Raw genomic sequence first — 26,734 nt, 5'->3', positions numbered from 1 at the left:
ACAAGTAGGAGTGGTTAACGAGGAACTGGTTCAGAAACTTCGAATCACCCTCTTTGTTTAGGTGAAAAATACTGGGACTGTATGCAAAGCAGGTGGCTTTGCCCGTAATGTTTGTTAAACATGAGTTTTCTTTGGAGAGAGCTGGGAATAATGAAGTCTGGGTGAATGATCCGTCTCTTTGTGACCTCCCAAACCAGGCTGCCCTCACTGCTCCCTACGGCTCTGGAGGGTCACACATCGGGTAACTGCCTCATAAAGGTGTGGGTTTCTAGATTATTCTGTACAAAGTTAAGTAAGTAGAATATAAAGCTTAGCTTGGAACTAAAACCAGTAAATCCCCCCAAATAGTTTAAAAATAATTTTTGTTCTCTAGAAGATTATGCATGCTATTTAGCTGCTTTTAATATAATCCAACACAACAAAAGTAGGCTATTTTTTGTTTTAATGAGAAACATCTGAGTTGTACATATGACAAACAGCTTCAGGTATCTGTACCAACCCCCCTGTGGCCAAACAGTTAAAACCTGAAGCATCACTTTAAATGTGAAAAGTCTTATAAAATTAACTTACAAAAATGTCCCTATCAAGTATGTAGTTTGGCATTTACTGTACATTAGTCAAAAGCTCAAGCTAAAATCTGACTTTCTTAAAAAAATCAAAGTTTACATTCATACAGATTCAGCATTGTTAAAAAATATGCACAAATCACCACATCCATGCAATAGAATTTCTTAAAAAATTTAAAGCAATATAAAAAAGCAGACCTAAGTACTGAATAGAGCATTTTCGTTTACAACCTGTAGCTCAAAACTGCTAGCTGATTGGAATAAAATTAATTCTAAAAATTTTAATGTGATTGTTTTAGCCAAGGGTGCATGTGGGTTTCTGAACCATTTTTAAGGCGGAGTCTGCTTGCTTGTTTCTAGAGCATATACTAGGTGATGAACACTACTGTTCACTTGACCATATTAGCTACATTTCAATAATGTTGTTTTACAAATGAATCAGAATTTACAAAGTGCTTGGCTCTTCGGGAAACTTCAGTTACCAGAGATCCCCAAACCATTCAATCAGCTTTGCCAAACTGCCCAGGTTCCCTGCCCTGGGTGCCAAGAGTCCTCTCTGGCCAAGCCCTGAGGGCAGCGTCTACAGCAGGTCCCTGGACCGCCTACCGCTCGCTCACTCACTCACAGGTTGGTCTGGGGCCAAGAGCTGGGCTCCCGCGTAAGCAGGTTGGTGGGGTGGTGCTGCCGGCCAGGCCGAGCCCTCTATGTGGGGGGCGGCCCGTTGGTGTACCTCAGCATGGGGTAAAAGGACCTGGCAAAATTGTTGGCCTGAGTGCAGCTGTAGTCCTCTTCGGAGGAGGGCAGCAGGCAGGCCAGGAGCAGCAGCAGCAGGAGGAGCAGCTGGAGGGGCAGTGCCGCCCTGATGACCCGGGAGAGGAAGGAGCGCTGTGGCTTCGAGCTGCCTGGGCTGGCAGGGCCGGGCACGCTGTCGACAGAGAAGGGTGAGAGCTCATCAGGAGGCTCCAGAGACACCCAGTCACTTCACCTGACCCCCTGCTTACGCAAGTAGACACCCAGGACCTGAGATTAAAATGGGGCCAACAGCTGGGGTTCAGAGAGACGAGAAGCCTAGCCCTTTCCAGATGAAAGAAAACTGGGTTTTTACAAAGACTGCGATTGTCACATTGGTGAGGTGAGCGGGAGGGGAATTCGGGGCTGTGGCCGCAGGGCTTTGTTACCTGCTGTCCGCCTTGTTCTTGCCTTTTGTAGTTCTTTCTGCCCGGGACTGCTGGGTAAAAACATCCAGTTAGTTACATCATGATGAAACATGCTTCCTTAGGTAGGCCTCCTGACAAGCTTTTGAGACTAGAGTAATACTTTTGATATTAAACTGAGGTAAGAAATAACTGGGTTTGTTGATTTGTTGCTGACGCAGGTCAGGAAGCCTCTTCAATGAAAGGAGGATTCCCACCCTTCCCAGCCTGCTACAGTCCCAGAGAAAAACCTCTGAGTTGGATCTTTAAAAGTGTGATTGGGTTTTTTTTTTAGATCTTAGGAGTAAGCTATTCCCCACTGACCAGCAGGTTGAAGCAATCTATGGGGTCACAAGTTATCTAATGATAACTTATCATTAAAGATGACAATCCTGTCATCTCAGTGACTTTGAAAACGGACCAGCGTGGTTCTCACGGCAGGGAGGGCTCTCACCTTTGCCTGGGGAGCTGGCATGGACGCTGCTGGGGGCTGGTCTCCAGCATCTACCTCATCCAAGCTGGGCAGCGATGAGCCTGGGATCTGAAACCCATATCCCAAGTTCAGTTCAGGTTCTGCATAGTCGCAACACCCCAAAAATGGGCTTCAAGGAGATTCTTCACTGCACCATCCTCCCCTCCCCCAGCTCAGATCTCCCCGGAAGAGGGCACGTCTGTTGCTCCACTCCCACTCTAACGGGGACTTGTTCAGACAAGGGAGTGTGAACAAGGCCAACCTCTTGCATTAAAAACCCACAGCACATGGTGGGGCAGACTGAGTTCAGCCATGGTTTGGGTATCTGTCTGTACTGAGTTGGAACCAATTTTAAAGATCAGAAAGTAGCCAAATGAGTGGTCAGAAGAGAGTGACCAGGACAGAGGAGAGGACTTGAAGATGTGGCTCGTGAGAGAAGTGAAGCCTGGAGTCTGCGCCACACGAAGCCAGGCGGAGACGATGGAAGGTACTCTTGTTGTATCCCTCTGACACTACCAAGGATACTGCAGCTCCAGAGAGCTTACGTAACTTTTTAAGGCCACAGCTAGAGAGGGAGATGACTCCAGACCCCCGGGGGCGGGGGGCACCTTCCTGTCTGCATCTAATATGACATCTTTCCAGTAAAAAGCCACAAGGGGGCTCACCTGCAAGGACATTAAGTCGTGGGACACTTGCTCCAGTAACTGCTTGAGTTTCTTCTCAATAACGTGAACCTTCTCTTCGGCCTCAATGTAGTCTTCCCCGTGCCCCTTAACCAGGAGGCTGTCTGAAATCTCTTGTAAGGAGTCTACTTGAGGCTGACGTTCCACTAGCTCCTTTTCCAGTTGCTAAGAACAGACAAGGGCGAGACCGTTGGTTTAGGCAAAGGGGAGCCAGGGTGGCTGGATGAGGCTTTCTCAGTCGTCCCGGAAGAACGGCGCCGGCGCTCCGCCGCCTGCCTGCCTGCAAGCCCAGCAGCGTTCCCAGAGCAAGCTGGCTACACCCTACCTGTTCTCTTCCTTCTCATTCTGGAGACAGCTGGCGCTGGGAGAGCCAGAGCAAGGAAGTGAGGGGAGATAAGGCCCTATCCACTAAACGCAGGAGGTCACGGGGACACCTGCAGTGGATTGAGAGAAAGCAGCTTACGCGTACTATCTGGAAATATGGAGGTAGCTGGCAAATGCACTGGTAGCCACTAAACATGTGGCTATTTAAGTGTAAATGGATTAAAACAAAGTTCACTTTCAGCCACAGCAGCCACATGGCAGGTGCTCACAGCTGCCCGTGGCCGTAGCTCCCACACCGGCCGGAGCACGTTCCCCACAGAAAGCTCCACGGGACCGTGCTCCCCGGGAGAGTGCGGTGTTAGAGACTTCAGGACCAGCACTGGGATGAAATGTAAAATATTTAAAATTAAACCACATATAAATACATGGATAAAAATGTTGACCTGAGTGCAAGTGAGGTCTCATGCTAACTCAGTGAAATAAATGTATGAACACAGGTGCCCTCCATGAAGTGGGGCTTTCCTAAAGCGGGCTCAGAACTCACACATGTGGACGCCTGAGCATCCTATTTCCCCTCCACATGAGCCGTCTTCACGAGGGGAAACAACGGGCGTCTCAGGATACTGCTCAACACCTTTGTCCCTAATTAAAGTCTTGAAGACCTGCTCTTGGCCATGCTCTTCACCCCTGCAGACCAGCCTGCTTCAGATACAAAGGATGCTCAGTAGACCCCCACTGACGGCTGTTCCCAAAAGCACCAGGCAGGGCTAAGTACTGGCTCCTGACAGGCCAGCGGAGGGCAGTGCACAGCCCCTCGCAGACTTACCCTGAGTTCTTCCCGGCACTCCAGGAGAGCCTGGGGGTCTGCCTGGGGGTCAGGCACATGAGCCTTCTGCCTCCGGCTCTCCGCACTCGCCAACCACAGTAGCAGATCTTGACTCAACTGGTGGAAGTCCTTAAAAAACAAGACACAATAAAACCATGCAGTAAGGTGTGCTTGCCGTTTCTAGTCTATCAGTCATCTGTGCTTGTCTTATCCAGTGACTAAAAGGCCCCAAAACGAGGAGGAGAAGCAGGGAAGGAGAGCATTTGGCACAGCCGCAGAGACATGATGAATTTTGCCATGAAAAGTGCTGTCAGAGTACCCGGCATGACAGAGGACGACCACACAAATTACTCGACAGATATGCGGGGTTCAGTGGCTAAAGTAGACAACCCAGTAGGGACAGGCGGTGGCCAAGGACAGGGCTGCATGTGGGCTTATTAGTGGCTCATGTTCCCTAAGATGGGGTCAGAGGTAACACGGACTGACCATTTACTATGTGTGGGGTGCTGGGCTAAGATTACAAGCATGCAATCCTGAAAAGAACCCTGCAAGGGAGGCACTAAAATTATTCCTGTTTTTCAGATGGGAAAACTGAGGTCCAGAAGGTTCACTGATTTGCCCAAAGTCAGCCTTAGGGCCTTGCCAGCTACTTAGGCTGTGGAGCAAGTTAAATTGCTCTTTGTTCCAGGACCAGGTGTCTTAATCACTGTGCTATACAGCCTTCCTGGCAAAAGGACAGAGATGGGACAATGTGGGAGTGGCATTTCTGACCACTGGGATGCTTGCTGGAACCCTTACACTATGAGGGGCCGGGGCAATAGAGCAGGAGACACAGGCATGCGTCAGGCCTGAGACAGCAGGTGGGGCTCTTGGGAAACAAACAGTAAAGCACATGCTTCCTGACACAAGCCATATTTGGCTGCACCAAAGCAGCCTAATGATGATAAAAATATCCGCTTCTCCTGCCCACGTGGGCCTGGCTGGGCCCAGAGCGGGGCCTTGGGCGCCGGCTGTGGGTGGCGTACCTGGCACTGCATGAGCGACTGCCGTAAGCCCTCTCTCCAGCTCTCCACCGCGCCCTGCGCCGCGTCCCAGTGCAGCCTCAGCTGGCCGACCCTCTCATGGAGCTCTCTGGACTCGCTGCTCCCGGTCTGCAGAAGTTCCTGGCTGCTCCCGCTCACAGAGACCACTAATGCCTTGTAGGTATCAAAGGCGTTCAGCATCTCCTACCGCAGAAGGAAAGCCTGGGTGAGGCACTGAGGACAGCGATGTGGGATTCATTCTGAACCTCCGCGGGCAACGGAGCTTCCAAACACTTCTCCAAGCTGAGGCCACAGAAACCAGAGCGCCCTCGCCTGTGACTGGCTGGGAAGGGCCAAGGGAGGGAGCTGCCTTACAAGGTCAGGGGACTTGGCCGCCAGGCTGGCCGCAGAGGCCCGTCTCCTGGCTGGCCGGCTCAACCCGAGGCCGACTCAACTGGACCCCGCTGAGCTCTGGCTGGCTTAACATTTCTGGACCAGATTAAACGTCTCCCAGATAAAGTACACTTAGTTATCCTGCATCTGCCCCTCGGTATCACAAGGGTGTTATTCCTTAGGTTACCCTGGTATGTTAATGCACCAGGAAAACAGCAGCACAAATGTGAAGGCTGCCTGGACCCCCAGCCCCTGCCCTTGGTCCTCTTAGAAGCACAGGCTCATGCTCACGGCACCCAAAGTGCAAGGCCCAAGCAGCCCCTCGCTGGTCCCTGGCCAGGCATTGCAGTGGGGTGAAGGGTGACTGTGTGGGTGGCAAATCCTAACCATGTAGTAGAGCAGCCAAATCAGTCCACAGATTCATCAGTAAGCTGGTCCTCCCCTCTACACTCCACCAGTCTGGACTGGTCACAGTCTACAGGAGCGTTTGTTTATATATATATATATGCTTTTTGAAATTGGTTTTACAAAGAGAGAGAACATCGACTGGCCGCCTCCTGCAGGCCCCACTGGGGATCTGGCCTGCAACCTGGACATGTGCCCCGACTGGGAATTGAACCAGCGACCTCTTGGTGCATGGGTCAGTGCTCAACCACTGCGCCACACCGGCCAGGATGGAAGAGTGTTTTCAAGCTGCCTCTCAGTGGCCACTGGCACCTCCATTAAGAGCCTACAGGTACCTCTAAAGTCAGATTTTTGCAGCCTAGGGGACCATTTGAAGATGCTCTTCTGAATGAAAGCAAAGACCTGCCTCCGTGTCCTTGGCAGTCACAGAAGGGAAAAGGAAGAGAGCGCTGGCCGCCTCACACCACAGCAAGCTGCGACCTGCCCCGCCGACAGGCCTGACCTGTCCATTCAGAGAGCATCGCGCGTGCTCTGCACGGCTCCGCTCCACCGCCGACTCACCTTCAGTCTCCTCGCCTGGAGTTCCAATTCCTGGACGTCAGAGGGAGGCTTTGCCATCTTTAATGTCTCCAGCTCCGCTTCAGTTTTCCTCAGCCAGGTGGTGATGTGGCCGATATCCGAGTTCAGCTGCTGCAAGTCTTGCTTTACTCTGAGTTTCTTGCGAAGTTCTTGTGCCTGCAGCAGCTCCCATCTGTCAAAGGCACCTGGGGTAAAAAGCAGCGGTCATGCAGATTTCTCTGCCCCAGCTCTTGCAGGGTCAGGGCGTCAGGCCTGCAGGGGATGCTCTTTGCCAGAGGCTAGCCTTTGGGAGTCATGACTTTCCATCCCCTTGCTGTGGAGCAAGGCCAGTGCCACACTCCCACCGAGGACGGGGAGGCGCTCGCCGGGTCGGAGACCCAGCAGGTGGCCAGTGTGCGTTCTGGTCGCGCGTTCAGCAGTGCAGTTCATGCCGTGTTCAGGGCTCTCTCCTTGCTCTGTGAATGGTCAGGTCGGGGCTCCCAGCCTGACTGTAGACCAGGTGAGTAATTATTTTTACAATCATTGAACTGGTCTCGTGAGGAGACACCGGGCACATCATCTTCCTGTGTCTGATCTTCCCATACAAGTGAAGCCACTGAAACATACATTTCATCACCTGAGGCTCTTTTTGTTTATATTTAAAGACTAGTTATGAAAGTAAACTGAACAGCCTAAGAGTGTGTTCCTAAATACAAGTCAGCTAATTCTAAAATAACTTGGCTGCTGAAGGGTAAGTGCAGCAGTTTTGTGAATTATCTAGCTGGGGAATTCCTAATTAATGGTCTGTCGAGCCTTAAAATAAATCCCCGACTCGCCCCAAATGCAGACTCAAACCCTCTTCACACCGCCTGAGGTAACTACCTGACTGCTGCCCGGCGCGGGAGGCCAGCCCCTCGTCTTCCTGCTGGGGGCCTTCCTTGCCACCATCCGTACCTGGAGACAGCAGCAGCTTTACCTAGAATGAGCCAATTTTATGTTATCCTCTAGAAATGCAAAAGGCCGAAGAGCATCCTGGTTCATGTGATCAGGGGAGAGACGAGGACACGGGAGCCCTTTCCTTCCAAGGGCGACTTGCTGGAAATGCAAGAGCTTCAGAGTGTGGGTGGCGAGCAGGCAGAGCTGACGGCAGAGGCCCAGGGAGGGGAGGCAGCGGCAAGTCCATGTTGGGAATAAAGTGACTGACTTGATGTGAGGCTTCCTAACACTACCCAATGAACCAGGCAGAGTTAAAACCATCACTGAGCTTACCAGACAGTCCCTGCGTCAGCGCCTTGACATCTGGACCGGGTTTCACGAGATTTCCGGTGCCCTCCCCGTCCCTCTGTGCAGCTGGTGGCACCACTGTCACCAGGGACTAGAGACACAGGACAAACCTGCCTCCTGGGCTGTTCGTCACCGAGCACTGATCTCTCATGGCTCGTGTGTTATCAGAGAGCCGGTCTGGCTATTAGCTCAGGTTTCCAAAGATAAATGTATCCTTTAAAAAAAGCCACAATTTCTTTGGATTGTGCCCATATGACCTCTTTGTGTGGAATGAAAAAAAATATAAAAAAACTTCAGATTGGTGGTGACATGCTTGGTTTGAGACACCAAAACAAAGGGCTGAGCAGTTGAAACTGGCCAGGTGAGCCCGGCCGGTGTGGCTCAGCGGACTGAGTGTCGTCCCACAGACTGAGAGGTCTGGTTCCATTCCAGGTCAGGGCACATGCCTGGGCTGTGGGCGCGATCCCTGGTGGGGGACGGGCAGGAGGCAGCCAATCGATGTGTCTCTCTCACATAGAAGCTTCTATCTCTCTCTCCCTTCCTCTTTCTCTAAAAAAATCAATAAAAACATATTTTTTAAAAAAAGAAAGAAACTGGCCGGGTGAGGCCCACAAACAAGCGTCGTCAACAGAACTATGGGTGTAAAGCAAAGGTGAGGTGCTGGGGTCCCTCCACACCGACTGTTAGGTCTTATTCTGCACAGAGAGACAGATTAAAAATGACAACTGCTTGCTAAACAAGTTTCTGAATTGGGCACGGGCAGTCCGTTATCAAATGACTGTGGTCTGACCACGCGCAGCGGAGACTCTTCTCCAACGGTCGAGCACTGTTCACGCCGACACAGAGGGCACGGTGAGGACTCATCCTGTCGGTGACGCCGACACTGCTTCTGCTTCTTTAACAGATGACACTAAACACGCACAAGGCATTTGCATTTCAGCTCTCTCACCACTAATGCCCTGTGCTGAGAATGACCTGGGCCAACAGTAAATCCTAGGCTGGCTGCCCCGAACAGCTGCACCGCCTGAGGCCTGCCAAGGACGCTTGTGGCTAGAGGGGAACGTAACTGAGGAGGAGCAGTCACCGTTATAAATAACAACACATCATACACACAGCAGTGGTGGTGGTGGTAGCAATAACAACAGCTACCAATTCGAGGGCCTTCTTCATAACTTCCTACACACCGATCCTGACAACTAAGGTGTGTTTACCCTCGGGTGAGGAAGGCTCACAGGGACAGGGCCAAATGCTTCTGGATCCAGAGCGATTTCTGGGCAGGGCTGGGAATCGAACCCAGTCCGCCGCAGCACACGGTTACATCGTTCTGGATTGAAGTCATACCTTTTGAACAGGATGTGTGGTCAAAGGTAAATATGACAAAGGTCTGGAGCTCAGGTGCAGCTCAGGAAAGTCTGCACTGCGCTTCGCCATGATTTGCGTGGATGACCGACTCAAAGGTGATAATCACTGTTGCACCAGGTCCACACACACAGATGGATTCTGGCCAGACACCTATTTTTAACTCAGGTCAGTTTTGCCAGGGTTATGGCGAAGTATGGACAGCTCAGCAGAGATATTGTCATCACGGGAAAACCCACTCAAAATGTGCCTGGGTAACAAGCACACATACCAGACACCAAAACTCTTCTCCGGAAATATTCTAAGTATTTACTCATGCACTTGGGTGAAATAAGCCAGTCAGAGAAAAACAAATACCATCTAATTTCACTTATATGTAGAATCTAATGGAAAATAAAAAACCCACTAAGAAAACAAAATAGAAACAGACTCATAGATACAGAGAACAGACTGACAGTTGTCACAGGGTAGGGGGATTGGAGGGCTGGGTGAAAAAGATGAAGGGATTAAGCAAAACAACCAAGTTAAAAAAACCTCATAGACACAGACAACAGTATGGTGACTACTGGGGTGGGGGTGGGGGAGCAGAAGAGGGTGAAGGGGGAATAAATGGTGATGGAAGGAGACTTGACTTGGGGTGGTGAACACACAATATTCAGAATTGTATGCCTGAAACCTATGTAATTTTATTGACCAAGGTCACCCAATAAATTCAGTTAAAAAAAATAAAAGACTTACATAGGCTGGTTTATAAGGGGTACTGGAATCTGAGGGGATGGGCTGTACATTCCTATCACCTCCCACTTGTTTGTAGCGATGCTTGGGACAGGAAGGACTGTCAGGAACGTGCCAGGAGTGGCCCTCAGAAATGGATTTACCTGAAACAAAAAATAGCAAGTGACAGTCCATTCTCTCCAACCAAAGGATTCATGTTTAGTGACACAAACAGTCATGGGGAACATGGCATCAGGTTACGGTGCAACATGAGTTCTGCAGCTTTCTTGCAAAGCATGCATGTTTGCAAAATGTCAGTATGTCCCAGAAGGGAACGAAATGAGAGTCATGCAACAGCAACACTGGGCCTTCACTAGATGGGTTCACCATGGAGCACAATGAACACAGGATTTGCTGCGGGATGAGTAGCGCTTTGGAGCTGGGGTCTCTAGTCGTGAAGACACTGGCAGCAAGCTGGGTCTGGGGACCACGAGGACTGAAGGTCTTTCAGGAGGGGAAGAGTAACCATTAGGATGGACTTGGGGACCAGAGGGCTGCTCGTGGCTGTACCCTACTGCTGATGGGGTGGGGTGGGGAATCAAGATCAGAGCTGCAAGTCCAGGAAAGGGAGGTTTCTTCTGCAACAGATGCAACAGTACCTCTGCCCTCACCTACCACTCACCCACCCTCTTCCCAGGAGATCACCATAAGCAGGAGAACAGTTCCAAACCAAGCCACCATGAAGAAAGCTTGGCTCGTGCCAAAGGACTCGAGTTAGATGGCGGGAAGATAAAACGTCAGAAGGCACCACAAAGAAGTCCCCTCTGCCCAGGCCTGAGGGGAGCAGAGGGATGGCGGGACTCTGGTCGGGGTGGTTTTGTAAGGAGCACGCAGGTATGTGTGAGTATGGCAGTGTGAATACACCATGACACACGGCATGGTGTCCGCAGAAGGCAGAGGTCAGACACGACATGGAGCGGGTTGAGGACGCAGCGTGTGCCACAGGGTGCTGCCATGTTGAGACGCATGCACGGCAGGGGCCTACCAGAAGACGCTCTCAAAGTTTTTGTGGTCATTTTAAGATATGCCTCAGGATTTTCAGGGATTTCTACATCTGCAAAAGAATAATGTCATTTTCCTCACTGCAGGAATGCCCCAGTATTAAATTAAAACAGTAGAAACATTGTTAGCTGGAAGGAGAAAGGTAACTACCCTTTACCTGTTTTATTAAAAAGCTTAAAAAAACACAAACCAGAAGGATGTTTTTCAGCCAATTCCCAACTGTCCAAAGCAGTGGTGGGGGAGGGGAGGGGCGGTGCACAGAAAGAATGGAAAACTATCCACGATACTCTGAAACACTCAATCAGAAAGTTCACTGATGAGCCAGACCCGTCAGTGAAAGCAGACTCAGCGGCCCAACATGGATTTTCGTTTTTTTCCCCAGCATCCCACAGAGTGAGCCGACTCTCAGGTAAGCAGAGTGGACAGGACAGAACAGAGGAAGCCACAGGAAGTCTGGGTCAGCCACAAGCTGGACTCTCGATCATGGGCCAGTTTCCAGGGCTCCAGAACGCCCGGCCTGTTACCTGACAGTGCGCTGTAGTACGGGCCCTCCTCGTCGTCTTCGTGGGAGGAGGAGCCCCCCACGTCACCTGTGTGGTCCCACTCCAGGGGGATGGAGTCCACGCTCACAGGGGTCTCGCAGCCAGACCGCTCGGGCCCGGGTGCTGGGGGCACCAGATGACACAGCGCCTGAGGGGACGAGGGCTCCTCGCTCTCCCTCCTTTTCCGCCAGGAGTCCGTCTGGATCTCCCTGGGGTCTTCCATGTCCGTTTCATTCTCAGAAGCCTCCTTTTCATCTTCTAGGCCCTGAAATGGGAGTACCCAGCTTTCAGAGCCACCAGATCACAGGCTGCTGCAGCGAGGAGGCACAGGGAGGCTGCCTGCCCAACGGTTCCTGAAAACGGCACCGTCAACACTTCCGAGGGAACTAAAAAGCCTGGGGTTCCCGGGCCCTGTTTATGATTCTTCCTATTTAGACCTTCTAGTGCGGGGCCTAGAATTTGTATTTTCTTTCCTAGGAAAAATATCTTAACTTTGATCATCTAAGTTAAACAACTTTATCTAGAAAAGAAATGGAGGCCAAAGTTTCGTTCTTTCTTTTTTTTTTTATGGCAGCTTCCTCCAAGAATCAGAAAATTAAAAACTTACCAAAAAAAAAAAAAAAAAAAAATTAAGGCAATTCGTGTTCTGAATAAGATTCACACCTTCAAGGACCATATGTATCAGGTTTTTTCTTTTGATCCCCAATCCTACTGTTCAAAATACAGTCTTACTCTCCCTATGCTACCATGACTAAGAAAAATGACTATAAATTGCTATCATTATAAATGAGAGTGATGCCCGGCTTGTGTGGCTCAGTGGCTGAGCATCAACCCATGCACCAAGACGTTGCCAGTTTGATTCCCGGTCAGGGCACATGCCCCAGGTGTGGGCCCGATCCCCAGTGGGGGGCATGCAGGAGGCAGCCGATTAATGTGCTCTCTTATCGATGTTTCTTTCTCTCTGTCCTTCTCCCTTCTTCTTTCTCTAAAAATCAATAAAGAAAATTAAAAAAATAATAATAATAAAATAAAATAAAAATGAGAGTGATGTAGGCTATTTTTGAGGCCGTGTCTGATGAAGAATTTGTGTTTGAGGTTGGGCAGTTGAAGACACAAAGGAAAAGGTGTCCAGGTTGTGTGGGTGAACCGTTGGCATTAAAACTCCAGGCACACAAAGGCAGAGGCTCTGAATAATGGCCTCAGCTCCACCTGAGTTGCCCAAAAGGTCCCTCTGTCAAGGGAAACATCACAATTGCTTTCAGTGGTGAGAACAAAGCACCGGAAAGGCACAAACGCTAAGAGCTCTCAGACCCTGAGAGGGAGGAAGAGGCCAGCACACCCCCAGGAAACACTGTAAGCAAAACCAAACAAGTTTTACAAATATTCTGGGGCACTGAGTCGGGCGAGGAGTGTGGAAGCGGTAAGACTTCCCAGAAGTGTCTGTTATCCTGTCCCCTGGGAAAGGGGAGCTTCTAAGTAACTGTGGCTCTTCATACGAGTGAAAATAACATTTTTCAACATAGCTTTCTTTTTTAAATCATTAACTACTCCACAATAAGTCTGGTCCAACATGGAGTCTGAGTGGCCCAGAAGCCCTCTGCGGGCGGCGCGCCCCTTACCGGGGCGTGGGACGTCAGCCTCTGGTGGAACCGGGAGACCCTGCCGAACACCTCCTGACAGTATCGGTGGAGTTCCTCCAGCTCGTCTTCGATCAGCACGGCATCGAGGGGCTCGCTCTTCTGAATCAGCTGCTCCCCAAACACGATGAGCTGATCAATCTTGTTGGTATTTAATGTAATTTCCTGTTGGAAACCCTATGTAGAGTATGAGAAAGGATTTCAAAGAAAGAAACTTCTTTAGGGATTCAATGTCTATTCTTATAACAAGCCACAGAAAAAGCATCAACATGTCATTATTGTTTTGTTCCTACACCTAGTACTCTAGCTTCATCTATTTTTAACAAGGTGACAAAGAGGTAATAATTTAAAACCGCTGTACTGGGCACTGACTTTTCCAATTAAAATAATCCTGAAAGTCTGACATGGATGGCCACGTACTGTTATTGGGTGTGAGGGAGAGAACGTGTCTTACTGAAACAGAAACAGAAAATTTCCCACAGAAAGTCACCAACGGGCATTTGCTTCTGCTGACACAATAACGTTGCTCATTTGTGCCACGATATTAGGGAAGACAAACTTCCACTCCCAACTTCTTGTAAAATCTCGCCAAGGAGGGAAAGATGTGCAATCCCAGTGTGATACAGATCACTGCAACAGTGGGAGAGAAGACGTCTGTTCCCGGCCCCACCCCGTAGCTTTTCCCCATTATTCCACACGTGCACTCAGACCCCAGCTGGGGACACAGCACCTCGTGAACTTCTGTTCTCTCCTTGGATGGTTATAAACGGCAAAGAGAAAAATGGGCCTCGTGCCACCGGCCCTTGGCTGCAGGGAACAATACCCTTCTCGGGAGAAGGGCTGGACAAGGCGGACGCAGCCTGGCTGCCCTAACAGTCCTGGAATCGGCTCCCAGGGTATCCGGTGAAACTCCTTGGCCCGCGCTCCTCTGCGCGGGGCCTTCTTCCGAGGAGCCGAGGGAGAAAGCCTTACGTTCAGCTGGCGCATCTTGTCGTCGGCGTCGCTCTCGGAGAAGTGCTCCACGTTGGTCAGCTGCAGGTCCATCTCCGTGAGCCACACCAGGATGCTCTCCCTGGTGCCCTCGAATTCCTCCCTCTGGTTGGTGAAATGCTGCAAAGTGGGGGAGAAACCACGTTTGTGTTGATGGCACCTGAGAGTTTAGGTAACAGCAAGGTTGCTTCTGGCTGGGGTACTCGGAGAGGAGCCTGTCCAGGTACCGGGGGCCCACAGGACCACGTGAGACCAAACCAGCTCCCAGCTCTCTGCGTCTCAGCCTCTTCCCTGGCACGGGAGGGCACAGGAATGTCGGCTATGGCCTCCAAGGTCCCTTCAGCATTCAAAACTCTCTGCTTCTCTAGTCTGGGTCAGTGATTTTTCCAACCTGTTCTTTGAGGAAGCCGCTCAAAGTCCAGGCCTGGCGCCTGGCCCGTGTTCACCCACTAGCTGTCTGTGGAAGCGCCTGGTTGACAGAAGGATTTAGGGCTTTAAGATGGAGACTGACTGCTCTCAGGGTTGAGCGGGGACCAGCCCCGTGTGCCTTCACTGATACAATCCCGGATGTGTTTCCTCAGAGAAAGACCCCCCAAGGAGGAGCGTCATCACCGCTCAGGTCAGCACGTCACAGATGGGCAACGAACTCCCCAACGAGCACTGCATTCGGAGCTACATGTGGTTTGGACTGTCCCAGTCAAGTCAGCAGGAGGTAAATTAAAACACGGGGGTTATCTGGTAAACTAGCCAACGTCTTCCTGAGAGGGTTAAAAACAACCACAGAGGCCCCGATTTTCATTTCTTTAGAATGGTTTCAAGAGCCTTCTGCCCTGCAAGCAGAAGCAGGGATTAAAATGACCGCCCGCGGACAGTGCACGCAGGTCCTGGCAGTTCACCGCTTCACAGAGGGTGACCTAGCGTGCCTTCTGGGTCACAGAAATCTAAAAAAAATCAGATGCGGCCTCTGAGGTTGGTCGGTGCGGTCTGAAATTCAGAGAACCACTGTCCCCAACCTGCACAGAACCAACGGGGCACAGCGGGCAGGCGGGCAGATGGGCACAGGGGGCAGGTGGGCACAGCGGGCAGGCGGGCAGATGGGCAGGTGGGCACAGTGGGCAGGTGGGCAGAGGGGGCAGGTGGGCACAGCGGGCAGGTGGGCAGAGGGGGCAGGTGGGCACAGCGGGCAGGTGGGCAGGTGGGCACAGGGGGCAGGTGGGCACAGGGGGCCTCCTTCCAGGCTCAGTCAGGTCCAGACCCAGTGAGGACAGTGCCCGCCCAGTGGGCAGCCTGTGGGCTAGCGTGCACACCTTCAGGGGTTCCAGAGGGTGAAAAGAGAGGTGTGTTTATAGCACAAATCACATAAACAAGCTCTGCCCAAGAAGCCTGCTCTTGGGCAAAATACAGCTTTAAAAAAAACCCCAAAAGGCTGGCAGGTCTGGACTAGAACAAAAGCAAGAATGTGAAGGCAGCTCAGCCCTGAAATCGAGGCGCCGCTTTGTGACAAGCTGCGTGGCACCGCCCTCCCCCCGAGACCGGCACGCAGCCCGTTACCCTGAGCCTCCGCAGGATGGCCGTGACCCGCCTCTGGAGGCCGTCCCAGCGCTGGTTGCCTTCGTGGACCATCTGCTTCAGCCGGCTGGCGGTGTCGGTGCGGTTCTCCCGGGCCAGCCGCCGGTACTGCTTGTTGACCAGCTCCAGCTGGGTGAGCCTCTCGTGCACCTGCCGCTGGAAGCCCTGCGCCACCCAGAGCGGCGTCAGGACGGGACCCCGACCCAGCCACCGCACGGGAGGGCAGCGGGGACCCCCACCTGTTCCTCGGGCGCCCGCTAGGGAACAGGGGTGAGCGGGCAGTGTCCGGGGGCGGGGCAGGGGTGGGGGAGATGCCCCGAGAGAGTCATCCCAGCTGGTCCTGAGCCTGCCCCACCTGGTCACCAGCACTGGGCGGGGGGGGTCTTTACCTCAAACCTCTTCAGCTCTTCTTTGGCAACTGTGTACAACACCTCGGAGGAATTGGGGAAGGCTGCCGTCCTCTCGGCCGACTTGAGCCAGTCCTCAAAGCGGGAGTAATCGTCTAAAAACTTCTGCCACAGGCGCCACGTCTCCTCGATTCTGAAGGCGAGAAGGCAGCTCAGGACAAGCCATCCATTTCGACCAGAGCTCTCGTACCTTTTTCCTCACTCTTGACTGGTCCTGTTCCCAACCCCAGCTGCCCCCAGCACCGGCCCTACGCAGGCGGGAAGACCCTCCTCCCCTTCCAGGAAAACCCAGGGACACTGCTCCTGGGTCAGGCACCTTCCTCTTAGGAGTGCCCCTCGGAGGAGAGGACCAGCGGAGACAGGGCTCCCTCCACTGCGCCACGGCCAGAGACATTACCCCAAATATGTTCTCCTTGAATAATTTCTTTAATAAGCACTGTTCCACCTAGTGAACCTTCTCTGCCAAGAGCCTTTGAGGGGAACAGAACAGGTGCTTCTAGGTCAGAGGGGGGCACCGCATTCGGCGGCCACACTCGCAGCCTCCAGTTCTCACTTCATCCGCCGCTCCATGGACATGGCGCATATGTTCCGCCAGCGCCTGTCCAGGCTCCGGGTGGTCTGCTGGATGGAGTCACACTCGGTCTCGTTGGCACAGGCATCGGAGTCGTGCAGGAGGACATCGCAGATGTTAAACACAGACTCCACCCCCGCGCTGTGTTGTTCAATGTCTCGCTGCAGGTCCTGTGATTGCAACAGAGTGAGAAACACCTTGAGATGGTGGTGGCGGGAGGTTCTGCATCCAAGGATCCCCACCCACCCTCTCCATGTCCCAGCCCAGGGTACGCAGTCCTGGGTGCATTTCCATAGAAGCAGCAACACAGGCTGAGTCTCTCTCATCTCTCTGCAACCCTGTGCTGGAGGCCCTGGCACAGAACCTAAGCACTGGCAACAGCTGGGATGGACCTGCTACCCATGTGAGGGCGGGAAGAGCAGGGGACCCTCCCCCCACGGACTCCGAGGAGGCATGGGATCTATTCCACACTGCCCGACTCCAAGGGCAGACTTGGGAGGTCTTCTGTGGAAAACCGAGTCTTTTCAGCAGGGTCTGAAACTCCAGCAACAGAAGCTCTTAACCTTTTATGGTCACAGGATCCTTAAATCCACTAAGACCTCTGTGCTATCTTCACGCACACCCCAGGGTGCATGCGGCACACGGTGCCCACAGCCTCCCAGGAGTCTGTCCTCGGGCTCCACAGCCCCAGGGAAGGATTTGGGGGTACAAACGACCCCACTGATGGGGCCTAGCTAAGCTCGGGGAGGGGACAGGGTCTCTGGAATCATGTCCTGTGATGGTGACAGTGAAGCAGTTCCCTAATTTGGGAAGAAGAACGTTCATAAAGAGAATATACATGTTGTAGGAAAAAACCAAAATTTGTTTAAGAATAAACATGGCCCGGGCCAGTACGGCTCAGCTGGTTGGAGCATTGTCCCATACACCAAAAGGTGGCGAGTTCGATCCCCGGTGGGGGCGAGTGAGGGAGGCAACTGATTGATGTCCCTCTCTCTCTCTCTTCCTCCTTCTCTAAAATCAATTTTAAAAAAGCCAAAATCTAAGGGGGGGGGGAGATAAACATGGTATTTTCAGGTATTATCCAGAGAATATTTCCTTCTGCACAGCATGGGAGTTGGGAGGGGAGCGGTAAGGAGCCCGTTTGTTTTGCCATTCTGGGCGAGTCAGGGTTCGGGACATCCACGCTCTGCGATAGGCTGGTGAGGTGACACCACGAATCCTGGCATCCGAAGCACATTGCGAAACGGCAGAAACACAGCTAAATAAGCCGCTATTAATGGTACTCAAGTTCCCTGGGTTCAACAAAGTTCAGTTTACAGGAGGAACTACTTGATAAACAGTGCTTGTCGCCATGGACAGGGAGGCAGCGTGTTCGCTCCAGGTGGCTTCAATGCGCAATGATTCTGGAGGTTACTACTGCTGTGTTCGTAGATAGGGCCAATATTTTCTTACCTTTCTTCTAATAAATGCACAATTTGGATCATCCTGTGTTCAAGTGGATATGAAAGAACAAAATGCTAACATGCAAATATATTTTAAATCAAGCAGTTCTTAACAACACAGATCCTGGTTAAAAATGAACACCTGAAAGTTATGTTCAGGAGGAAATGTGTCTTTCGGCTCGTCACCCTGTGCGTGCTGTGAAGGGATGTACTGTCGGCTCCGCAGCCCAGGACAAACGGCTGGGATGCGCAGGGGGAAGTGTTCCTGCAGCTGGTGCCAGGACCCACCGAGCAATGACTAGGCTGACACAGAGTGCTTACTGGTTCACAGAATTGTCACGGGCTTTCCTAACCTTTACCCATACTGATAAAAATCCCTTTTAACTTTGAAATAATAAACAAGGAATCGTGCCAGCCAGGTGGCTCAGCTGGTTGGAGCGTCATCCTGTACACCAAAAGGTTGTGGGTTTGATTCCCGTCGGGGCACAGCCCACGTGAGGAAGGTACCAGGCACACCCACACCCATTTCCCACTTCCCACCTGCTGCTCGGCGAGCCTCTTCTGGATCTCCTGGTCATCACAGACGTCATAGACCACGGGCTTAGAGAGCTCGGACTCGATGCGAGCCAGCCAGGTGCGAAGGTTGCTCATGTTCTTGTCTAACTGCTGAATGAACGCAAACGTCTCCTTCAGCTTCTTCACCCTAGACACATTTGCAGGGGAAAAAAGGTGGAACACAAACGGGCAACACTTAGTGGTGAGGATGCCCCAATAAGTGTGTTGGAGGACAAAAAAACAACCTATATTGGTTATTGATTTTAGAGCGAGAACAACTCTCCAGGCAGAAGTTTTCACAGAATACGTGACGCTTTACAAAACTGCTGTTTCTGGTGATTTTCCAGTGGACTCAGAGTTAGCCCACCCGGGCAAAATGAAGTCCTATCCTTCCCAGAGTGGGACCCCCTGGGACCCAGGCCATCTTCAGGGCTCCGGAGGAGAGGGGGTGCCTTTCCTTCTCTCTAGGTTAAATGGCCTCGTCTGACTTCTACCTGCTTGCCTGGGGCATCCAAGCTGCAGCAGCCAGTGACCTTCCCTGACGGGTTGAGCTGTCACACGCCTGGTTCTCTTGGTGGTGTTTGGCCCAAGAGGCCTCTCATGGGACTGCCCTCTTGAGCAAGCACAGAACATGCACCAAACCCCACCATGTCCAGTCTGAGGGGCTAAGGGTGCTGCACCCACAGAACCAGCCCTTTATGGGGCAACCGTGTCAGCCAAAGAGGGAGCGGGTGGGGCAAAGATGGTCTCCCAGCACAGTTCTAAATCCATCAGCCTCACCAATCCTCGGACTGGGCACGGAGGAGCTCTGAACTGACACAGGGGTCCTCAGTGTACTGGTGAGCTCACGGTCACGGGCAAGTGACAGCTGCTGAGGGAAAACAATCTTTATACAGATCCTGAAATAAAATGCTCCCATGAAAGTCCTAACGTACAGTGAGTGAGGGCTTTTCCTGGAGACCAGAGGGATTTTGGGTGAAACCAGAGACTCAAGGTAATGGCTACACTGGGAAGCTCCCACTCATCAATGCTGTCATTGCGAGGTGCGGTCAGAATTTCATCCTGTGGCACCGGGCAGAAACTGGGGCACTGGCCCCAACTCACAGGAAGCGCACCCAGCTCCCCGCCACCAGCATCTCTTCCTTGACCTCCCGTAAGCAGCTTCCTACCACCCTGCGTGCCTTCCTACCCACCTCGGTCCTGTCGCAAAGTATACATTTGAGATGGCGAGTCTGATCCCCCGCTCGAATCTTCCGCCGTCCTTGCCCTACCCTGACAAATCAGTTTAGTCTCCTGAGTTTTCAGGTCCTCAAGCGGCCAGCGCCCTCTCTGCCTCACCCTGCGCTCTGCAAAGCAGCTCCTCCTCCCTTCTCCCGAGCTCCAGCCGCTGCCCCTTGCCCCATACTCCGGAGCACCGGGCCCTCCTGCCCGGTGTTGAGCCTGCACCCATCACAAACTGCGGGGCTTGCTCCCTCTGCATGCTCAGCATCTCCCAAACTGATGGGCAGGAAGTGCTGACAAACTTTTGTTGAATGAATAAACGTGTGTAAGACTTCCACCACAGCTGTTTAAATGGACCACAGAGTTGTCTGCGTGTGTCTTTATTGCATCTGAGAATTGACCAATTCAACCCTGGGACTTCTTGCTCCAGCTCTATCACCAGTTAGTTTTACAATTTAGGAAAAATCCTTTTACCTCAAGCCCCTTCATCGCTAGTAGGCCTCTGAGGCCGCTCAGGCTTCTGGGAGGTGGTAACATCCAGGTAAAGTTAAGGCCAGAACTCTGGAGGTGACAGACTCAGATCTCTAAGTCCCATTGCACCATCTGTAAGCTGCGCACCCTTGCAAGGTACCCAACTTTCCTGATTCTCAGTTTCCTTGTTATCTGCAAAATTATCCACCTTGCAGGTGGCATAAAGTAAGCACTCAGTAGGATATTAGCTCTTATTACTGCTGACTGGGACTATGATGCTACAATGATGCCTCATTTATACCGCATTGGACCTCACTAAATCCTTTCATAAATATTTCATTCTCAACAGTTCCATGAAGTAGGCTGGCTTAGAAGCAGGCTGTGGAGTCTGGTGATAAAAAGCACAGACTGTGGTCAGGGTCTGGGTTTGAATCCTGTTTATCTCATCTATAAAACAGTGTCAACAAGAGTCAACTGTGGCTGAGAGGGTTGAATGAGGTATCAACACATGTAAGGCACTTGGCACAGTGCTTAACAGAGACTGATGCCCAGAAACTATGGCATAATTTTTTCAAGGGAATATGTTTCCCAAATTACATTCTTACTGGAAACATCACAAGGAGGAGTTCCCTTCAAAGCCACAAGATGATTTATTAAAAAGGAGGTAAGAGCCCTGGCCGGTTTGGCGCAGCAGTTTGTGCCTTGGCCCGCAGACCAAGGAGCTGTGGGTTCGATTCTGGCCAAGGGCACACACCTCAGTTGCGATTCGTCCCCCGGTCCTGGTTGGGGTCGTGCGAGAGGCAGCGACTCAATGTGTTCCTTTCACGTCGATGCCTCTCTCTCTGTCTCTCTCTGTCTCTCATCCTCTCTCCCTCCCACTGTATCTGAACAAAAATGGGGAGAAAAAGTCCTTGAGTGAGGATAAAAAAAAGGAAGTAACAGAATCCAGGGCCAGGCCCAGAAGCAGTTGTAACCTAGATGCCTTCTTTGTTCCTGTGGCTTCAGAGGTACACCCTCCTCACGCCAATGTCTTGTCACCCTGATGGCCCAGGGACCAGAAAGAACACTCCAGACAGGGCTGAGCAGCCAGGAACCCCACGGAAGAAGCACTCTTCCAGTCTACAGGGGGCTACATGGACGGTGCGGGGGGGGGGAGCAGCCCAGCCCTGAGAGCTTCCCCAGAGGTGGAGAGAGGCGCTCAAGCCCAGGGGCCTTTGCACAGCTCTCCTGCCCTGCTTCTCCCAGAACGGAAGCCCCACTGCTCCATCCAGCACCTGACCCTATTCCGGCCCAAGAGGGCTAGAATGCAGGCTTTTAAATGAAGGGAGCTAACAAGCCACAAAATAACCTGGGTGCAAACAATACAGAGATGCAGTGATCTTGAGTCCTGTTAGTCCCTGGGTGAGGTGTGCAGTGAGCAGTGGGGGGACTATGCAGATGGCAGAGGAATCGCTTGCTTGGCTTCCCCAGGACCTGGTACTCCAGGGGTGTCCAATACGGAGGGCTCAAGACACACCAATGGGGTATGGGAATAAAACATTAAGACTTTCTATTATTATCCCATTCTTTTTAAATTTCTACACTGGGTATGCTTTATAATTTGCAAACCTTATTATTCAAATGGGCCATCTATAGAACTTACTGACATCTACTGGGAACCAGGCCTGTAGTGCTTAACATGCTAGCAACTCATTTAATCCTCCCAAACGCTATGAGATCGGCACTATCATCATCCCCATTTGACAGATGAAGCAACTGAGGTACCGAGTTTAAACAACTCGCCCCCGTGACGTGGTCCTAAGTGGCAGAGGTAGCTTCCAAGCTGCGCAGTCCGTCCGGAGCTGCAGTTCCTCAGCATGTTCGCGCAGCACCACATATAAACCTGCACGTGCTACGTGCACATCTGGGGGTACCGGGTGGTTTTTGTTCCTGTCGGGGAACATGGTCAGAAGTCTAGCCTCATGGCTCCAGCATGAACAGGGGATGAACAAGTGCTGAACTTTGGGTGCCCACGGTTGATTCTCCGTGGTTTCCTTTCAATAAACACTGAACCATCTGCTTTGCCTTGGGGTCCTGTGGATCCTGAGGTGGCAATAGTCTTCTTCCTGAAGAGCCCATGATCTAGTTTTGCTCTAATGTAGACAATGTAATATAATATCGGGGTGCTCAATACATATCTTCTGAATGAGGAAATGATGTTCACTCATACTTTCAACTTTGTCTTTTTCATAAATGAGGCAGTGATGTTATATGTTAAAGATCAGAGCAGCTCCGGGTGATCTTGCCACAAAAACACATGCTCCTAAACCTTGGTTCCATTTTGGGCAAGTGAAGGGCTGGACAGATGAGCACACAAACCACACACATTCTTAGAGCGAATTAATTAAATTTTTAAAAAATCCTCACTCAAGGATATTTTCTCACTGATTTTCAGATACAGTGCAAGGGAGGGAGGGAGAGAGAGACAGAAACATTGATGTGAGAGAGACACTGGTTGCCTCCGGCACAATCCCAACCAGGGCCAGGGACCAAACTGCAACCGAGGTATGTGCCCTTGACTGGAATCGAACGCCCTGACCCTTTGGTCCACGGGCGGACGCTCTAACCGCTGGGCCAAACCGGCCTGGGCATCCTTAGAGCAAATTAAAGTGGGAGGGAAAGAAAAGAAGGTCACCAAGAAGCTACAAAACATTCATCCGGTCAGGATTTAACATGTTTCTTTGTCCAAAAATGCAGTGATAGAAATAAATGTTGTTCCTCGAATTAATATGTTACAACTTACTCTAGGAACCCTCAGATGTTCTGCTGAGTTTGTATCGTTCTACTCTGCACAGACACTGAGATCTAATTATCACCTTTCCCAGGTCAGGAAGTCTCTCTCCTTTGCCCCCCCAGGCAGCCAACCTCCATGTCAGGCCTCATTAATATTGCTCTTAAAAGAATGTAAATCTTGAGTTAATCCTGAGCAACAAGGAAACCCATTCAGAAACCAGACTGTTGGCACAAGGTAGCAACCACCACACCGCATCACAGCAACCGCCCAGGCCACTGCCGCGGCCGCCGCCTCTGCCCTCACCACGCTCCGTCCAGGTGCGCTGGACTAACATTGCTCGCGGATATATTTCATCAAACCACATTTCTCCAGAAAAAATGAGCATTACTTTCTGAGCTGAATTTCTGGTCCAAGAATTGGAAAAACAAAATATTAGGGGGCACAGGGGAAGTTTGTCATCTGTGTGGCCTCTTGGAAGACCCCAATAAAACATTTTTATATGAAACCCAAACAAGATAAGAATTTTGCCTGAGCAAGCTACACATGAGAAGTTCTGTGGGGACTGTGGGCAGAAATGCAAAAAAGAATCAAGGTGAACCAAGTTTTCCTTTTATCTTCACTGGTGATGGACCAGAATATAATACTAAGAACCCTGCTCTCCCTCCAAAACAAACCAAACCAAACCAGGTTCGTATCATGCCACGTATCAAGCCACAGTCTTACAATGTGTGACGGAGGCTTTAAATATCCAGTACACAAACATGGAATAATTTACACTTCAGCCCTATTCTCTTACCTGCAAAAGGGTCTACGGTTAAATGATAAGGCCCTAGATCAGCACCAGCTAAAACAATCTCAACGCCAATGTGGCCAGCTTAACTTAAAATATACTAAGGAAATATACTTAAAATATACTCAGGAAAACTGAGATGGTTGAAGGATGTGAATTTGTCTCCAAATGAACAGATACTCAGACCTGTAGACAGCTCTCGGTGGTTTAAAACACTGTACACATTCTATACAATTGCACCTTTTTAAATGACTAAACATCTTTATAGTAAGATAATCAATTGCTCCAGGATCCTGAAGCCCTGGTTTGGGGGCACAGGCATTACAATACATTTGAGCTAATTGCCTCTTTGAAGCATTGCTGTGGCCGAGGACTTCCATTTTGCACACAGTGTAATCACGCTCGCTCTCCCCAGCTCGGCAGAGGCTGGCTGCGGACACCACACACAAGCTGACACTGGGAAAGAACCCATCCCCCGATGGCTGAGCACACACTCCACAGCCACCATCTCTTCGGTAATTTCTATTGTAACCAAAATGAGGCAGCGAAAGAGCAAGACACACAGAGACAGCAGCCTCCCCTCGGCCACAGGCAGAGCTGATGACTGAAAATGCACTTACTGTTGATGAGAAAAAAATCATCCCTGATGTTTAGCGAGAGCTCCAAGTTCCGGGCTGCACCTCCACCTCCCAGGAACACGGCAGCCCCTCCCCCAGCCCGCAGGCCTCTCCATTCACTGGTTCAGCATCTTCCACAGGCCACCCTCCTCTCACACCCACAAAGCTGTGCCCTCAGGAGAGGAAGAGACCTGCTTCTCTGCTAACTGCAATTTTTAATCTCAGTTTTCTCCATTCCAATAAACTAGTATCTCCGGCTCTTTACACACACACACACACACACACACACACACACACACACAGTCTTTGTTCTGATGCTGCAGGATTGCAATGCTGGGGAAGAAAGTCACAGTGTTATCTTGGCTATGGGTTATTTATGAAGTGCTATAAACTGAGAGAAGGAACATTTTAGATTGGGGCAGACAAGAGGATTTCTGTTCTCATCAAATTAAATTTCTGTTTCAGGTTTAAAAGAAATGAAGAAATCTGAGCCCAACAGGAACGCCATCCTCCAGTACTCCTAAAGCAGCAATTGCCCTGGGGGCAGGGAGGGGGGGCCTCTGCCTGCCTTTTTCAGCCCTGTGCGTCCTGGCTTAGGCGGGGCAGAGTTCATTTAGTCCACTCCTCTGCTTTTTGCAGAAAACATGATTTCTTGTAGTATAAACGGACTTCAAGAGTTTGCAGAGGAAGAAATTTTTGCAATTTTTCCTTGCTAGCTCCTCCTAGGTTTACCATAACGTACGTATTTAAAAATCCCTCCACCTACCTAACTGCAGTTCTCTCTGAGACGCTCTGCTTCCTGGAGCACCAGGGCTTGTGTCCAGCCCCATTTAGGCTTAGGACCAGCCTTATTTTGAGACTCGACAATATCAATCGTTTCTCCTTAAAGCCCAACACTTAGTCATTATTACATTTCTTACCTTGAAACACAGCAATTACGTTCCAGACTGGTGAAGTGAGTGCAAATTTGGAAACAAATGAAGCATCTGACCAATGTGCGCCCACGTGTGTGGTTGTCCCTGGGACCTGCACCTGTCTGATGCTGGACAGAGGCTGACTGTCCACTGACCCAGTCGATGACGGCTGCTGTCTCCTTGGGGAAGCTCCCCGGCCTGCAGGGGGGCATTTCTGCAGGGTCTGGGAGCAGCAGCCACCTGCTCCAGAGGTGGAATGATGGGGCTGATGGGAAGGGGAAAGAACAGGCAGGAGGCTGACCTTACATCTGGCTCTCCTTGTGCTAGCGTCTCTAATTCCAGTCCCACTGGATCGGGCAACCTGCTAAGACCAAGCAAGTCAACTTTATGACTAGCAGCATTGTCCGGTCTTCCAAAATAACCTTGAGAAGACGCTGATAAAGGGACAGCGACAGAAATCTTTATCAGTTTAAAAAGGCACACATCTCCCTGCCCATTTTGCAAGAAATGAAAAAACAATCTTCACACACAGTTGCCATGGTAGCAACTGCTGAGTTTGAAATGACAACATTTTAATTGCTACTATTATAAAATAGGTGGGTTTTTCACACTGGTAGGTCAAATGTGAAAATTGTGCTTTATTAAAAAGTTTTTTCACAAACAATCCTTCTGATAGTGACAGAGCCACCTAGTCTAAATAGGAAGGAGCCACACAGTAGCATGTCTACATCCCTCCAACATAGCACTGGCTTGAGGACGCCAAGTCTATTAATGATGCTACCATCAAAGAGAAATTGGGAAAAAGGTAACAACATGTATAACATTTCCCAAGAAAAGACAAAGGCTCCATGTCCCTTTTCTCACAATGAACATTTAGGAAATCGAGGTATGCAGAAGGAAATGAAAATCACCAACGATGGCAACACCGACAGGTGAGCCATGTACGCACTCTGGGTCACGTCTTTGCGCCGAGCGTTCTCATCTGTTCTGGGCACCGCAAGCTTTGACCAGATGGTTCTCACACGCTGCCAGGAAGAGCCCCCCTGCCCCACACACGTCTGAAGAGGCTCCGCCAAGAGGAACAACCAGCAAAGTGACTCGCTATAGACACAGGACCCCGGCTTCACAGGACACAGGTAAGGCTTTGATTAATAACTGGGGAGGGGGTTCTAGGAAACAGGAGCAGATGAGTTTTTAAGGTGTTCAGTTCCTGGGATTCTGAAAATCAAGAGTAGACAAAGGAGAGACACGTGCTGGGCTGAGTCTCCTCTGCCACCAGCCCCACCGAAGGGACAGTGGCCGGGGACTTCTTTCCAGAGCTTTGGTCTGTGGGCTGAATCAAGAGAACTTACATCTTTTTGACCATCAGCCAAC

At 50.9% G+C, this 26,734-nt stretch overlaps 1 protein-coding gene across 2 annotated transcripts in view; it reads right to left on the bottom strand.

Moving 5' to 3' along the window:
* Positions 1-433: 433 nt before the first annotated feature.
* SYNE2 (spectrin repeat containing nuclear envelope protein 2) overlaps positions 434-26,734 on the bottom strand; it is a 288,966-nt gene continuing 262,665 nt past the window's right edge. For both annotated transcript variants that reach the window (XM_036246314.1, XM_036246317.1), the window contains 17 exons: positions 18,560-18,722; positions 16,560-16,747; positions 15,989-16,139; positions 15,582-15,764; positions 14,013-14,150; positions 13,023-13,217; positions 11,386-11,668; positions 10,845-10,913; positions 9,824-9,963; positions 7,325-7,418; positions 6,446-6,648; positions 5,090-5,290; positions 4,065-4,193; positions 2,897-3,079; positions 2,214-2,300; positions 1,745-1,794; positions 434-1,491 (listed from right to left, as the gene is read on the bottom strand). In XM_036246314.1, the coding sequence (XP_036102207.1) occupies positions 1,269-1,491; positions 1,745-1,794; positions 2,214-2,300; positions 2,897-3,079; positions 4,065-4,193; positions 5,090-5,290; positions 6,446-6,648; positions 7,325-7,418; positions 9,824-9,963; positions 10,845-10,913; positions 11,386-11,668; positions 13,023-13,217; positions 14,013-14,150; positions 15,582-15,764; positions 15,989-16,139; positions 16,560-16,747; positions 18,560-18,722 (2,680 nt within the window). In that variant the 3' untranslated portion in view covers positions 434-1,268. The remainder of the gene's footprint in view (positions 1,492-1,744; positions 1,795-2,213; positions 2,301-2,896; positions 3,080-4,064; positions 4,194-5,089; positions 5,291-6,445; positions 6,649-7,324; positions 7,419-9,823; positions 9,964-10,844; positions 10,914-11,385; positions 11,669-13,022; positions 13,218-14,012; positions 14,151-15,581; positions 15,765-15,988; positions 16,140-16,559; positions 16,748-18,559; positions 18,723-26,734) is intronic.

The sequence above is a fragment of the Molossus molossus genome, unplaced genomic scaffold, assembly GCF_014108415.1.
Source record: "Molossus molossus isolate mMolMol1 unplaced genomic scaffold, mMolMol1.p scaffold_m16_p_1, whole genome shotgun sequence".
In the NCBI taxonomy this organism is placed as follows: Eukaryota; Metazoa; Chordata; class Mammalia; order Chiroptera; family Molossidae; genus Molossus; species Molossus molossus.
This window is presented reverse-complemented; position numbering and strand designations above follow the sequence as displayed.